Below are 17,373 nucleotides of genomic sequence, written 5' to 3'. Positions count from 1 at the left end.
ATCTCCCAAAGTCTGGGGAGGTAATTTAAGAAAAAGATTCCCATAAAGCAAACAGTACCCAGTTCACCTGGAAGAATGTCTGCAGTTAAGCTTAAGTTAAACAACCATTTCTAAATTACTCTTTCTAAAGCAAGAAATGCTACTTTACTTCCTGGGAAAAACAGCTTCCAGCACTTCGAAAGGCTCATTAAGCTTGCAGGTGTTCTGAAGATGCCTTGTCTCAACCACAGCAGTGATACAGTATCATACACTGCTCCAAGTTAATCTACCCTTATTGCTTAAGTGCTATATTAAAACTTAAAATGGGCAAGAGAAATCATGTCATATGCTGAGATCTATGAAAACAGTCTGGATTGGCCAAGAGGAATGCCTTAAAGTTGCTTTCCTAATAATGCCCATTCTGACACTGACAGAGGAGGTAAATATCCACAATGCAAAGGCACCCCAGAAATAATGCGATGTATCAAAGGAACCAAGAGTTTATCTCAGTATACCAGCCAATGCCATCCAGCAGCGGGGAGAAGCATGCCAATGCTGAAGTGAGGTGTATTATAGTTATGAGTTGTGTTGTCATTAAAGTAATATTTTCCCTCCGTTCTAAGGGAAAGGAGCAAAGATCAGTATTTTCATGGTGGCTAATCCACCTCATTCTTACTCAAGACCTGTTCAGAGTAGTTTCATTACTGCCTAGAAACCTTTTAGTTTCTTTAAATGCAGCCACCTTGCTTCGAATTGGCATCTCTGCTTCCCCCCCCCCCTTTATTTTTAATAAGCAGCAAGAACCCTTTCATCTTCAACTCCTTCATGATGAGGCATTACATTTACCTGCATGTCATTTCAGAAAGCTTCTTCCCGAGGTAGCCTGCATTGAGCTCAGTTGCCTAAAACAGACACTTCTAGCACCATTTTAGGTGCCAGACTCCCAGGTGCTGCAACAGAAGGCTGTAAATCTTGACACCCTGGTGCATCCATGCCAGCACATACGGACATGTCTCATCACTGAAGCAGCTGATGTGGCACAAGACCCTGATAACCAGACACCTGGCCCACTCCCTCCATGTCCTTCACAGGCCAGGAAGGCGGCATTCATAATCTTTCACTCCTTCCCATTTCTGGAACATTTTTCTCTTGTAGAAAATATCCCACATCTGCTGATCTAACATGCATTTTCCTTTCAGGTGCCTGAATGAAGTTTTGGAATGTCTTCTGGCAACCCTAAGTCTGTCATCTGGTCATTTATCATAAAACATGGCCAAAATAAATACTGACATTGAAGGTGGGAGGTGAGGACCATGATTTGTAACCTGTGGATTTGCAAAGAGAACCACAAAAAGAAATTGCTGAGAAATGCTATTATGAAACACACAAACCTTTGAATCCTAAAAAGCAAACATAGGTGAAAATGTAACATCAAGGGGAAGGATTAAGCAGAAAGCTTGGTGAATATTTCCCTGCAATAGCTGTTAAAATCTCTGATGTGGAGGCAGAAATCTCCAGCAAACAACTTGTCAAGCAGACTTCAGTCAATCAGCTCCATAAAGCAAAGAGGATTGCTGGCAGAATTAGGTATAAATGCTATCTTTGCACATTTATATCCTTCCTTGCATTAACCCTCAGTTAGACTGGAACTTTCCAATGCAATCAATAGTGTGCTTGATTTCAGATGCTTCTCTGAGGTGCTTCAAACCTGAATTCCCCCCAAATTCTTAAACTGAAGCTTCCAGAAAACAAAGATTTTTTTAAGCACTGAAGTCAGATAGCAAAAGGACAGGCATGTGGAATCACCAATCACTTCTTAAAATCTCAGCTTAAGTCTTTCTTTAAAATGTGAGATACACATAGACATTACTCTTTCTAGGAAATAAAAAAAAGCAAACAAAACCACAGACTACTGTCTGGAGAAGCATTTGGTAGGAGCTCCAGTATATCTCCTGTCCTGTCACTGGTATAGTGGCAATTACTCCATTTGTAGTCCAGTGGCTCATCAGTTTGATTGGTTCATCTGCACACAAAAAACAAACTACACTGTCTCATCTGTAAAAGTTTTTAAACTATTGGGCAGCAGAGCTATAAGGAAAGCATCCCTCAGTACACATTACTCTCTTTAAAGCATTAATGACAAAACATATTTATGTCAAGTATTCATATGAAAGAAGTAGACTCCTTACAGCTTTAACAAACAAAACAAAAGAACATTTATTTTATATTGTTAGGGTTATTGCAAAGCATTAGATTTATGCTACCATTTCTGAACTCTTCATTTCAATTTTACCCAGCCCTTTATTTACCTTGAATCCCCAAAGGACTAATTTTGCCTCTCAATGCTGGCACATGATGGTACCGGTGTGGCCTTGAACTCCTGTACATCCAGTGGTACCTGCCAATTTCCATTTCTGGTCTGGTGATCACTGCCAATTTTAGGTGGTAAAAGGTCAGTGTCACCAGCAAAATTTTTTAGTTCAGTACTTTTAGTCATTTAACTTAAAAAATAAGAGAAAAATATGTTGAAGTCCCATAACTGAAACAACATAACTACTAAACCAAGAGAAGGGAGGGGGGAAAAAAAAAAAAAAAAAAAGGACAACCAACAGGGTAATGCTGGTACAACTATTAAGAAAGGCTGAATAATTAAAGCTCCATCTAGGCTTTGAATTAAACACATAGGAAAGGACTCTATTACAGCTGCTGATCATTCCCTCTTTCTTCCCTGCACCCACTCTCACTTCTTCTCCTCTTCTTTCACGGCAAGGAGTTCTGCTCTAGAAATTAAGGAAGACAAAGTTGTGGAAAACAAATAACTATTTCTTAAAATAACCTAAATCTAATGAAGAAAATGACTGTTATCAGATGTAGAGATAAGTTCAACACATGAGTTTGCTCTGTTTGTTTCTTATATAAAAAAATTGTGGGCTTATTTTACATAAGCTCTGTTCATTTGCAAAAATCTGGACCAAATGTGTTTAAATAGACTTATTCCAGGCTTACAATGAATGAGTAGTTATCCTTCTTCTCCTTATCTTTTCAAAGTACAGATAAAGTTCAATAGCGATATATCATGCACAAAATACATTCTAATCTCTAAATTCATCAGCAAGGAACTGCAGAGCTTAAATGCTCCTGAGCTCTATGAAAGAAGCCATTGGCAAAACAACATCAACCCTCTTCTAAATCAACATTTTCCCCCCTCGGCACTGCTATGGAATTGTCAGGCTGTCAGGGCCAGATAGATCATTATTTAAAATGCATCAAGTCCCACTCCACAGCAGCTAAATGAAAAAGGAACTGTCATCTCTGGCCAAAATAAATTTGACTTAGCAGCATTTTGGCAGGTGGATGAAGTGAAGGTTACAATGCTAAAAAAGCAATTTATTGTAAACTTAGATCAGCAACAAATTTCTGGGCATGGAAGGGGGAGGAAATAGGAATGCCATAAATTTTTGCTTTGCCAGAAGTTAGGAAGTTCCTGGACCTGTTCCTTCTCTCATGTTGTTTGTCTACTGCTGCAATAGCAAGTTCAGCACAGTATATTTACATAGGTCAGAAAGGAAGAATCTTAGCCTCAAGTCCAAATATTGGATCTAGTGGTTGAGACAAGAATTCGTTCATCTCCTACACTGGTGAATGAATGCCAATATTAAAACAATTCTTTGGGTTGATACAAACTTAATATCAATGGTTCTTTAAAGGATACTTTGTGGCTTGATATTTTTCCCCTCTTTGCAGTTCATGCACAAATCATCGAGCAGGCATCAGGTAGTGTATTTTTTTCCTAAAAGAAATTATTCTGCTTTGTATGACTTACACTTCTTTTAGAAAGGGCAAATTCTACATCTTACAAATACAACCAAATTCAAAATGTTTAGAAGGTATGATTCCAAAATGACTGTGCAAGCTCAAGAAAACTTCCATAATGATTTCACCTCCTTCTGCTAACACAGGAACAATCCTGTTTATGAGATCACAAAAATCACTATAATAATTGAACTTGATACAACATGGAAAATAAAAGAATTGCTTGCTACTATCACATGCTACCTCTCTGCCTCCCCCTCAGCCTTGATTTAGAAGAAGAAAAAAAAACAAAACAAAACAAACCCAGCTACAAAAAAATTCTAGAGAAGGAAAGAAATTCTTCATTGGTATTGCAGCAGCAAATTGACAAAGCCCTTGGCATATGCTACCAAATGGATTTTATCCTACCATGCCTGAACCCACAATTCAAGACTTCTCCTGCAGCAGCTACAAAAACCACTGGCTAAAAGCAGAGCAGGCAGCTGCCTTTCTTCCTCAGCCCATGGTGGAAGCTGGTGAAGTCACTGTCTGCTGTGGGACAAACATCAAATCCTGAAATATGGAGTTAGCATGAAAACTTTGTAGCATCATTTCTGTAAATGAAAATATTCTGTGAAGTTTGCTTAATTAGACATTTCTGGATTTGCAAAAACAGGATGCCTTTCATTAAAAGATGATTCAGATTCCTTAAGGAATCTCATGGTTTTTACATTTCTTTGCAAAGAACTCTTCAGCAACTGCTGTTTTACAGACTTCACTGAATTTCTGAAAGGACCTCTGAAGTCAAAGATGATCTTTTTGCTGACCTAACTGGGTCCTGCTTTGAGATTCATATAGGTCCGCTCATGCAAAAATGACAGTTAAATCAGAAGCCCCACAGGTTTCAGTGGCAGTAACAACTACTACATACAATATGGAGAAATTAGATTTTCACTCCAGACCCCAAATATTTAGGAAATGAAGTAAGTTTAAATTACTTCTTTATATCTTGCTTTTTGAGGGTCTAACTGTACAAATCACACTTCTAGGTCTAGTTTATGATACTCTTCATGTACAGCCAAGTCCATAAACCTCTATCCATCCTTTCTGGATGTCACATTTCTGAACTGGGTTGAACTTGATGCTGCAGAGACACAACAGCTACAAGACGACAATGTTTTTATGTCACACAACACAGGCACATTCATAGCAATTGTGGTGCTCAATATTCATTGTGGATGAATCATCTTGAAAGCCTGCACTAAAACTCCCTGCATCCAACATCCTCACTCTTGCTCTCTTCAGCGTACAGTTTTAGAGGAAACAAACTGTTATGACTTTCACCTGCCACAGCTGATGAAACAGTGCAACAGTTTGTGGAAGCGGGGCGAGGGTTATCATTTGGTCATTTATGACCTGATAATCTGTTGATAAATCCTATGCTAGAAGCAAGGCTGGCTGGATAATAGGGATGAGTTGCTGTAACCGAATGAGGTTCCCCTGCTCCCTTGCCCCTCTTTTCTCTCCCTTCCTCCAGCACTCCCCACTTTAAATACTTTGCTCTGCTCTCCCACTGCATCGTCTGTTGTGCATATACAGGGCCATCTGTTTTTTTTTCCCCTGTGGGTTTTCTGCTTTCATGCAGTCATTTAGACAAGTATAAGTACATTCTCTAAGTGCTCCCCCCCCCTTTTAGAAACCAAATACTATTCATTAAAAGCTAAATCACTAAAGCCTGCCAAATTATTATCCCTGGAATATAGCGTGCCCCAGATTCTTCCTGGGCTGGACCTCTAACATTCGCTTCCTAGAATTATATTCTTCAGGCACTTAAAGCAGTATTACTTTCAGGAGATCTAAAATATCAACAAATTGTTTGAAACGGGGAAAAAAAATTTGCAGCACATTAAAAATCTTTAAACAGCTTGACAGCTCTGAAATCACTGTGGGAGCCTAACAATAGGGGACTATGAAAAATTTGGCTAATAAGCATAATATCTATATAGGAAAGACTTTTTTTGCAATTTGCTAAACTGAAAAATACATCTCTCTCTGATGCATCAAAATTTTCATAAGTTCATTGCATAAAAGAACTTCACTTAGTGATATTAACTGTAGCATAGCAATTCACTCCTTTCTCAGTTCACAATTCAGCAACTTTTAATACTATCCCATACAGTCATACAGTTGTGTTTTACACAAGTATTTTCTTTCTATTTTTGACTAGTATATACTTGTCTAATTAGGGTTTAGAATTTGAAACATCTCTTCATATATTAAGAAAATAATAATCAAAGCTTACAGCCATTCCCAAGCATAAAGTCTCCTTCCACCAAGAATACATTCTTGGGGAACACTGAGTCAAAATGAACTTTTAGGACTGCTGTTCAGGCTGTTTTTCATTATTCCTGAGTACTGCATATGCAATTTGAACATTGTAGGCATTCATACATGGAAACTATATCCTAGTATTATGGCTTTCTTCCATGTCTAATTTCCATGGTCATCCACAGTGATTTTTTTTCCCCACATTTTATAACTTGGTGATATTTCTCTTAGTTAAACAAAAAGGGAAACTTCTTGTCTCTGTTAATGTGTATTAAGATCTAAATCCTTCATTGCTGATGCAAAACGGCATTTCATTTTTCTTATTTGTTCCACCTCAGTAAATCTGCCTGCCCAGACCTCACGTTTTGATTTAATTTAATGCCTGCAAGATAAACCCTGTCATTTGTAATAATTTGTAAACATTCATCTTTAAAATGCATCCAATCTGTCCTGCAGCCCTGTAAAGTATCTGCTAAACATTTTGCTTGAGCTCTGCTCATGGTGTTCTCCTCTGATAAGAGCTGCTGATATACAATATAGAGCTGACTTATTTCTTATGTCCATCAACATGGGTGTTGTTCAATTTCCAATTAAAAATCTGGGGCAGCAGCCAATCATCTGGGTGAAGAGAAACAAGTGACTGATAAACACGAATCTGACAGCTGGACAATATCGTTGCCTGAAACAGGCAACGGGGCTCAGAAAAAAAAAATTAAGATATAAAACTGGAATTCACCTACAATTTTGTGAACTTTAGAAATGTAAATAAGATTAAGTATTTCCAATTATCAATCAGTAAATATTCATACAGCACAGTAGCTCGTGTAAATTGCCTCAACTATACTGCAGACCAAAACAGTGGCCTTCCACGTTTGCCACAGGTATAGGAAACATAAACCAGTACCTGTGTGACCCCACTATTCAGCTCTGATGCACTATTAGATGATCTAACTCTCACTGCTCATCCTAAATAGTGGGCAGTTGGGCTCTCTAATATTATCCTTTGGAGTACAAGGAGCCCCCCATATAGTGTGCAGTCCTACCTCCCTGAGGTATTTCTTCTGTACAATTACTGCACATCATTAATGAGGTCCTCACTTAAAAAACAAACAAACAAACAAAAAAACCCACACAACCCAAAAGCCTATAGTTTAAAGTTCTGGTAACAGGAAAAAACTCTTAGCTGAAAAGTACATATGCTAATAGTTAAGTGCAGGTACTTTGTCCAGAACTTAGCAGTTCAAAAACCTCCTGTGTATGAATCTGAATATCCAAAGGGAAATACTCAGGATCTTTTCTTGTTCAGTATTCGTTTTAGGTTAACGCAGTAAGTCAGAGGACCTGGGAAAAAGCAATAAGCATATCCCCCAGACTTCCTCTGACTTCGCTCTGTTGCATCTCCTTTGTCTTTGCAATTGGGTCCTGGAAGAAAGAGTTAAAAGACTTTAGGACAGATCTTCAGTTGCTTCAAGCTGTCACAGTTGCCTTCCCGTCACCGGATCTGGGACACTTCATAAAGGACAGCTATTACACTAAGTTCAGGTGTGATTGTAGAGGAAGCAAATGTTACGAGCCTAGCAAACATGTACGTCATAACAATGAGGAGATCCAGGCTGGGCAGCGAAAGAATACTTTTTGAAAGGGCCAGCTGCCATTTTACATACCCAGACAAAGCGGCAACATTTTTCAGGAAGTTTCTTCACACAGCAAAAAAGCCCATTTTTTCTCTGTGAAAGCTGCTGCTGAAGAGCCCTTTTGGAGAACCTTGCCATTTCACTGGGCTACCTGATGCCTGCTGAGCCCATCCAAAAATCTGACTGGGCTATAAACTCTTAGTGCTTCTGAAAATCTGTGCCCCCACCTCAATGAACAAACCTGAATATGCCTCCTACAGCATCACTTCATAGCAAGAACTATGCAAATGCATCTGGATTTGCTATTGAAAATAAAGTAAAATTGAGTGTTTCAGCTTTCCATATTTCTAATGTGCTGTGAAATGTATTTGGAATTTAATTGAATGGAAATAAAGACCATAATGTGAGAGGCCATGTGTTACTTTCGGAAATTAAGTAACTGTCAAGAACAACGTGCTATAGACACACATCTATGTGACATGTCCAAAGGATAAAATTATCACAGGAAAGCCAGGAAATTGTGGTAAAATTAAGATCTGAAGTTCCCCTGTTTGCTTCCTATGAAAATAACAGATCAACCACCTTGACTTGGATAACAGATTTTTTGTTCTGGATGTTCTCTACACATTGTGCTTTCATCCTTGCCAAAATAAAACGGGAAACTATAAACTCATCACAAATACACTCAGTAACTCCTTTTGTTTTGCACAGCAGCTAACATATACAAATAACTTTGTTTAGTGTTTACTGTACATTAATTTTATCGGTTTAAAAGATACTCACCAAACAAGAAGAAAAAACATACTGAAATTTTAAAGAGCTATCTAAGAGACCAACGTGGTTTTAAAATCAAAATATTTAGGACATTTTGTACATTAATTACTCAAAATCTGCAGCGAGGTGGGTTATTGCCTACATACACTAATGGCTTTCAGAGTTTAATCTCTCATCTGTGGAACTCCTTTTGCAAAATCCCTAAGGGATCATGTAGTACTATGTCTAATCACTTGACAAATTTCATTTACTTGAAACTGAAGCTAGGTTTGAATTATACAAAGCAGGTAGGAAGAATCAGATTCAAAGTAGGAAAAAAAATCTGATACTGGATATCTTCATTATGTACGTATTTGAATAGTTCAAAAATAAATAAAACAATGCTAATTAGTGAAATATATTAGCTGCGTATACCTACAAGATACTCAAATTGCTTATGATACACAACAGGTTCAAAGATAAACCATGAACCATGTAAAAAAAGCAGGAGATATTTTAATAATTCTGTTACTGCTGTATAATTTAACCAAAATTATTGTTACGATTTGCACACCAGCCTGCTACACAAATAAGGATCATTTATTTGGCATAAATTATATGATGCAGAAACATAACAGTCCTCTAGTAGCTGAATTTACTCTCAGAAGTTCAGCACTCCAGACCAAATAAATCACCTGAAACACTCGGATTAATGAAGTACCCCTCCTACTGCACTGCCATTTTTTCATCTCAGAACAGTTAGCGTGGAATTGTTTTCTCCATTAAGTAGCAATTCTGGATGATTAACATATCCTGAAGCCTAATGTTGCGAAACTCATTGGATTATTCTCCTTTATCATAGCATAGGCAGACCTCTCCATAAACAAAATTTGCCAGACGAAACCAGAGAAAATGAAAAGGGATTTAAAATTAAGAGGAGCATTTGGCACCAAACTAACTACATGAAGGTCTTGTGATATTATAATCTATCATATGTTATTATAACCTAGGTCTCCCACACTGCACTGCACAGCTCTGTTACACGGCCAGTCCCAATGAAAATATCACATTGTGGCTCTGAAGAGGACACACACCCCCCCCACACACACACACAATCTCTAAACCAAATTTTACAAAAATCTATCAAAGACACAGCAATAATAAAGCTTCCTTGGCAAAAATCATTTATGGTATGGTTAGCAAAGCTTCAGAGCAAATATACGCATACAGACAGAAAGATTGCGGCTCTATTAATTTGCTGTCAAGCCATACAGCAAAGGATCCCTGCGAGCTAGAAGATGCAGTAATGACTGTTTAAGAGCTATTCTAAAAAGTGAAAAACTGGCCTAAACCTCTTTAAGCCCCCTCAATGAAAAGATTTAAACAGGCTATTGTTAGACCTCTGGGTACCTTTTTTCTCTTGGCTTTGTTCTGCATTTTCCTCCGCTTCAGTTTCCATGGCTGGCTTCATACCATCCACCAAAAATGCCTTCCCCCCTCCCCCCCCAGCAAACACTTTTTCTCTTTGCCTCCTTTCTTACTCCCTTCCGTCTCTTATTTACAGCTGCAGTGATTGAGTGGCTCTGTTCTTCACTACAGTAGATTACAGTTCTTTCCAAAATGCAAAAGTCTTGTCAGCTTCAATTTCGCTCTGCTTACTGGTCCATAAAGATCTGTGCCAGGAAACGTTCAGCCATACGTCACCAAGGACCCCAGTTATAAAATAGCCATTCTGTGTTTGATTGTGTCCCAACTTTCTATGTCGCTGGGGCTGGAATAATCAGCGAGCCACCCTTTCCCCTCGCGCCTTCTTCTCGCTCCCTTTCTCTCGCTTTCTCCAAAGACTCCCAACGAATGTTAATCAATTCTCTTGCTGGTGAATGCATTTGTGACATCAGGAGGGGAGAAGCACGCGAGAAAGAAAGGAGCCCCCATTCGTTGTATGACTCAGCTATGAAGCTAGCCCCCTGCACGCCGTCTCTAAGGAGAGTGCATGTCAGCGCACAATCACAAGGCTCTCTTTCCCATGGGACCTTATTACTATGCTTCGCATTTTGATTTATTCCATATGCCCTCTGCTCTCTCAAGGAACTGAGAGGAGGCACTAGGGCTGCTCTGTTTATTTGCTCTCTTCGCAGAGTAAGTTCCGCTCACACACGGCAAAAGACCATATGAAAGCAGCATAAAAGTAAGTGTGGGCACACACAGGGAAAATTTAAATTCTTTCTCTTACTAATATACGCCACAGGGGAAGGGAAAAAAAAGGGGGGGGGGCAAAAAATCCCAGCAAGCAGAAAGGAAACAAGCCCAGGTGACCTGAAATGCATGTGCAACACTTTGAAAGACAAAATGGTTAAGAAAACACAGCTTGGAATTTTAAAAGTATGGCTGCCATTAGACACCTGAGCCCATGTTTAAAAATAAGTGCATAGTTACTGTTAAACACGTTTGATCACTACCCGAAATCCAGACAGACTTCAGCACAATCTAAAAGGCTTTTCTGAACTGGATCTGTAGGCAGCCCAATTCGGCCATGCCTCTGCTGCACAGTGCTAGGTGACATCAGGTGTTCCTAAGTCAGCTCTCAGCAGCCCTGTACTGCAGAGCCACTGAGCAGGGCAATGCCACATAGAGGTGTTATTTAACTTCCAAAACCCACGATAACTGACGTATTTAGGGGCACTGTACTGAGGCTCATTAACCTTCCCTATCACTGCGTGTGCCGCAGTGGCCTCATAGCGTGCCACACTGCACAGGGCACACATGCCCAGAGAGCCCTTTTTGTGTGTTGGATGATGAAGCAACCCTGGAAAAATGGATTTAGCAACCTGGCAGGTTTTACTGCCTTAGCTAATTGCAGCTGATTTTGCAAACAACAAAGATGCCTAGCGGGGATTCAGCAAAAACTGAAGGTGTTAAAACCTGCACGCTCCATGTTCCAAATAATGGATCCAACCAAGAGATCAAGAAGACGAAAGCCTTCCAAAGATTTGTAGCTGCAATGCAGCCTTTTCTGGTTACTACACCCACAGTTCTGTGGTGTAATTTACTTCTAAAGGTGTGTGATGAAAAACACCAGAAAACCCCAATCCCACCTTTCACAAAGGTTTCCTTTGCTTGCAAGAAATCAGTACCTGAATCTCAGTTTTACATCTCGCACCACGGTCGCCACAGCAGCATTTGAGCAGTAAGGCCTGGAGCAAAGTAACAAATGTATCATGCTCCAGCTTTATTGGGAAGAGGTCTTGGACTCCTCACTGATCCTAAGACTTCATATCACAGCATCAACACACTTGATGTCAGGCTCATGCCTAAAAAGCTTTCTTAAAGTCCAGGACAAAGCCTGCAGTAGAAACTCTCATCACAGCGGACTTTTTTACGGGCAGGAGGAAGTTAATTTGTGGAGGAGATGAAGCTTCCTCAGGAACCAAAGTGAGGCAGTGAATCAGGCTCCTGCAGGTGATCGAATCAGCAGCACCAGCAGAAACCTCAGCACCCAGGTGCAAGGCATATTTCTCCAAGCTTCTCCTCCAATGCAGATGTAACAGCCCATCCACATATTAAAATCCCTGCTTAAATAAGACCTTGTACTCAAAGAGGCTGAAAGGTGAAATCACAGGTGGCAGTGTTTGTCCTATTGCTTTATGCATTACTAAAGGCATTCAAAGCTTGCAGTCAGAAATGAAAGAAAACTTCTTTAGATTTGGGGTAATGGTTATGTAAATAAAATCTTCTCTATAGAGTGTTTTTTGCATGTAACATTGATAAAATTGAAAATACATAGTAAACACACTCTACTTGCTGCAACTTGCACAAATTTTAGTCATTGGTCAAAACAGTTTATTTTTGACATTAAAACCCCTTGAGAGTCTTGGAACTCCTCATTATTCTGTCAGCATTTCTACTCACTGCTGTGATAGTCTAAACCTTACGTTAATTTTCTTAATGATTTCTGCTTACTTTAAAAGGACTAAAAGTTTAAAAGGTTTAAAAGGTTGAAGCCTCATTTCCCACTACCCCAACTTACAGAAAGACTATTCAAAAACTAATCCAAGGTGGTATAATATTAATAGATTTATTAATAGAAATATATAGAAAATAAAACATCATCTGGAACATCCTTTCTTTTATATAAAAAATACATCTGACAGATCCTCTCCTTATAAACTGTCCTCAGAGGAAACCCACTAAGGAACAATTCCACTCTGTTTCAGCAAGACCTATTCGTGCAAACGACTGTATATCTTCCTCGTTGCAAGTAGATTTTGTTAGGTGGGCTTTATTAACACAAAACTAACAGGTGCGGAGGTGACTTTCTCTCAGAATAACCTCCTCCCCAAGCAGCCAATGAGGAAATAAGTATACAATACCATAAGAAAGCATTAACTGCACACAAACTTGAACTGAAGACTTCAGAAGCCACCAATCTAAAGCATTCATTCTACCTACTAAATCATCCTCTAAAAGCTTTAAGTGACATGTGAGACTGAAGTTCTCCCCACTTCTCACTGCTTTCCAGATTGCTGGAAAATATGCTGTGTTTTAAGTAGCTACTTACTGTCTTAAGTCATTTCTTAACCTTCCACCTCTGTCCCATCATTAATAAGCATGGCAGATAGAATAAACTATATGCTATTTCCTCCAGTGCTCCACCACTGCTGTTCTTGAGCACCTAGTACAGATCTCAGCCAGCAAGTTATCTCCTCCAACGCTCCCTTTCTTAATCAGATTTATCTAATTATCCTTTTCATAATATGTGATGAACCAGGGAGACATCAGATATATGCCTATGACAATATGGCAAAAGACAATGCTACAAAGGCAGAAGTAATTTTATAATTACTCTGCTGTCTTTTAAAAATACTGGAAAAATATTTTAAATTGCAAAAAAGCTATTCGAAGACTGATATTTAACAAACACCTGTTGTATAGACCAGGCTGATTCAGATAAGCAGGGACCAGGGAAGATGGCTAGTTACACGTCAGGAGTTCAGCCCACTGTTCTATTTGCAGATCAAAATAAAAATGAAAATGAGGAGCGGTGCTGAGCAGTGAGGGACTCTGCTGAGAAAGCACAGCTCTATGCCCATGGCCAAACCCCAGGAAGAAAAACAATGGAGCAAAGTATGTGAGGGCATGGCAGACCAAGTGATATTCACTGCAGAATAGATTTAAAAAAACATTTTAAAATCTATTTTATCTAGCTTTTAAAAATATTTAATTATTTTTATCATTCAAGCAAAGTAGTTAAATTGCACAAGTTAAAAAAGGTATTATAAATCCAATTCTGCTCACGTGCCCATTCATTTTGAACTGCCTGTCTTTAATGTCATTGAATCTAGTTTACCTTCCTGAAGGCCAAGGAGTTGTATCATAAGTTATAGAAAATTCTTTAGAAGCTTTAAGGAGATGAATACACTTTGCCATTTCTACAAAGTCTTCACAGAGTTGTAATAAAGCGGTTTCTCACATAGTTCAAGAACAATTTGAGATTATCCTATCAAATTTGAGACTTTGAAGGTAAAATTCAGAGACTCTCTCTCAAATAAGACTGACATATATTCCCAACAAAGAATTTTAAGGACAGCTTATAGCATACATTTTTAAGGAGATTTCAAGACAATCAACATGCCGTACATGTAGCTACTTGGTATGTCTCAACGTAACTGCTTATGTTTAGATCAGGCTTAGACCAGTTGCCTAGATGTGAGTAAAAAAACCCCATTCTCAATGCTTACGCAAAAGTAAGGAAATTTTTTAATACGGATAAATTCAAAGCATGACAACGTGCTTTTAGTTGTGTAGCAGTTATGTACCTGTGAAATGCTTTGGAAAAAAAACCTGCGCCCCATGCTTTCAGAAATACTAAATTGCTTGGAAAATGAAATCCTAAGTAATAACCTCATGAATGAATAACAGTAGAAAAACTGCACTTTTAACACAATACAAGACACAAACCACTAAAAAATATGAGTGCGCATTTTATTTAGAGATCTCAATCTTGGATTTCTCTGCAAAGGGCAAAACTAAAGGTTTAAGCATGGATAGTATTATCTCTGCAACCAAAGGAAATCACTGAGTTAGCTGATGCAGGTAGTTCAGGAGGGTGAGCAGACCTTAACTGCGTAAAGGTGCCACTTCTGGGACCTTCTTAATAAAGCCATGTGAAGACAGCAGTAACTGCTGCAAAGGTAAATGCCTGGCTGCAAGCAGGCAGCAAAATAGATATCATTCAGTTGCTAGATTTCATACACTTCCCTGCCTGGCCTGCTAGATTCTAGTTGGACCGCAGTGCAACAGTCCATTGCAGTCTTTTTTTTTCTCTCTCTGAAAGCAACAAATAGATATTAAGTATTTTCTGAGAATTTCTTGCACAGGCGTACTGTTTGTTTTTAGTGAAAGAGCAGTTGAAGAAATAGCTCACATCTCAGACCAAATCCTGCTGCCTTTGCACATCTGAGGTTCCCATTAAACTAAAAAAACTGAAAAACAATCATTTTCAGGCACAAGTGCCTTCTACTCCTAATTTATGCTCCTAATCGCAGGTCACCTGCAAAAGCCACATTCTAGAGGAGGCTGAAAAAACAAAATGGGAGTAAAGCTAGGGACTCCAAAAGTTTAGTGAAGACACACTCTTGCTCTCAAGCTAATATGATATTCCTAAAATAGCAAAACCATAAGCATAAATATCTTCACAGGAAAAGTTTGGGTAATTGGCTTCATTTAATGAGAAAACAGTTTTGGCCACTGGAAAGAATCATAAGCAATAAATAGCCTGAATCCAGAACATACACGGATGGCTAACCTTTATTTGGAACATAAAGGAAAAAAAATTACAAGAATGAATATATGCTTCTATATGGGTTCTTCAGTAGCTAAGCCTCTGAGTCTCATCAAGTCTTATTCTCAAAAAAGTATCGAAGGGCAGAGATGTGAAAGCTACCAAAGAAGATAGTCTAAAAAGCTATAATCAAAGTCACAATGCAAGCAAAAGCTAGTGATGTTCTTAAGCAGCTGAGAGGTGCATTTGTACTTAAGAAATGTAGTCAACAGCATGGAAGCAATTAACAAAATATCTTAGATATTATCTCTATTTCCTAAGTAATAGCTTTAATAATGGATTTTGAGGAGTAAGAACTGTGGGCATTAAAGAATACATAGCACAGACAGAACAAAGGAATGCCAAATAACCATGCTGAAGACTTAGGAGGAAAAATTATAAAAATGAAAATAAAGTAGACTACAATTAAAATTGACATGGAAGTAACATCACCTCCTGTTTCACTCTAGAACAACCACTCCTGGAGTAATGCCATGTTCTTGGCATTCTCAACCAGAAGCAAGCTGACAAACTGGAGGCCACTCATACCACAGCTAAAAGAGCATCAGAGAATAAGGCAATATTAAAAAAGAAAGCTGAATGAAAAATTCAGAGAAAGGAGGAACAACCTCTTAAACATTCACAAAGTATAAATAAATATCAAGGAGGGAAAAAACACTTTAATATAATAAAAAGAGGATGTAGTTGAAAGGGAAAATTCTGACTAAATTTTAGGCAAACTTCCTGACATCAAACAAACCTCTAAAGGAAGCAGCAAAATCTTCTCTCCTATGGGACTTTTAAAACCCATGGACAAAAATGTAATGGATATTCTGAAGAGAAGACAGATTCTGGCAGAACATACTGCTTGCTGTAATAGGACTTCAAATTGTATTACATGTTGGAGAATTACCACCTCATAGCCACTCATCCTTTGTCTGCAGGACACTTTACTACAACTAATGAAAACAAAGGCGATCACATCCTTGCATTTACACATTGACAAAATTTAGCAGAGACCTTCTTGGAATGACCGAAACTAGGAAAAAAACCCAGCAAAGAAACCCCAGCAACTCCACCAGAAGTAGCTTTCATTCAACAAGCAACATATAGGACATCAGCCTGGATGGTGGTCTTCAGCTTCTACTTCAGCTTAACTCACAGGATGTTCTATGGCAATATTTACTTTCCTACAACTGTAACAAATGGCCAATTTTAAATGCTTTAAATTCAAAATTATGCAGCAATACAAGGGTTTGAGTTATCCAAGCATATATACATTTTCTGTCCATGCAACTGTAACATCCTCACATAAACGACTAATGTATGAAGCCCTTCAACAGTGCTTCAAACACAGACGTACTCCTCCATCATTTTAAGGGCTAGGATCTAGATTTTGGCACATATACCATCCTTTCTGCTCTCTATGACACCTTTGCAACAGAGAAGACTGTCAGCTCTTTTGCTGATCTCCCCATCCCTCTGCTTGCAGTCAAGCATTCAGCAGTAAGAATGCTGCAGTGCAGCAGGACACCGACAAGCTGAAGGTCCTTTGCCTTCCTTCCCTAAATCCTGAACTTACAGACAAGCCAACCTGCTTAGCTCGCCCAAGTCTACTGCCATCTCAGGAGACTACCATGTGTTCCTAAATACTTGAACATACTGAAATAGCATCCTGGATATTTATGTCACATTTGCTATCAAACCTACATGTGCACCTCCTGTACTTGCAGAACTTAAGAGTGATTTCTATTGGAGTTTTAGAAGACAGCAATGGTATCATACTCCTGCTAATCGGGCTGCTTAGCTTCAAAGCACATGAGAGCTTGAGACAGGATCAGAACTGGGAGGCTACCTGTTGGAATTTATATACCCATATACATATATATGTCTTCAAACTTCAGTGAGTTCAGCCTTGACACAAACTTATTCTTCTACACAAAGTGGAATTTAACCATATAATCCCATATTAACTTTATATCCAGTTCTGATTTTGAAAATTGCCCTCCCACTCTTTGCATAGACTTCACCTTCCCACCTACGATCTCTCATCTATTCAGTACTCTT

At 38.7% G+C, this 17,373-nt stretch overlaps 1 protein-coding gene across 10 annotated transcripts in view; it reads right to left on the bottom strand.

Moving 5' to 3' along the window:
- The window catches only part of GPM6B (glycoprotein M6B), a 113,546-nt gene that overhangs the window by 22,481 nt on the left and 73,692 nt on the right, over window positions 1-17,373 (bottom strand). For 2 of the 10 annotated variants that reach the window (XM_064500091.1, XM_064500081.1), the window contains one exon: window positions 2,289-2,408. The exons of 2 other annotated variants lie outside the window; for them this stretch is intronic. In XM_064500091.1, coding sequence (XP_064356161.1) covers window positions 2,289-2,408 — 120 coding nt within the window. Of the gene's footprint in view, window positions 1-2,288; window positions 2,409-2,680; window positions 2,760-3,691; window positions 3,721-9,896; window positions 10,350-17,373 lie in introns of those variants that run through there. 6 more of the 10 variants (XM_064500138.1, XM_064500118.1, XM_064500086.1 and 3 more) reach the window with 6 other exon arrangements.

The sequence above is a fragment of the Dromaius novaehollandiae genome, chromosome 1 (assembly GCF_036370855.1).
Source record: "Dromaius novaehollandiae isolate bDroNov1 chromosome 1, bDroNov1.hap1, whole genome shotgun sequence".
Lineage (NCBI taxonomy): Eukaryota > Metazoa > Chordata > Aves > Casuariiformes > Dromaiidae > Dromaius > Dromaius novaehollandiae.
This window is presented reverse-complemented; position numbering and strand designations above follow the sequence as displayed.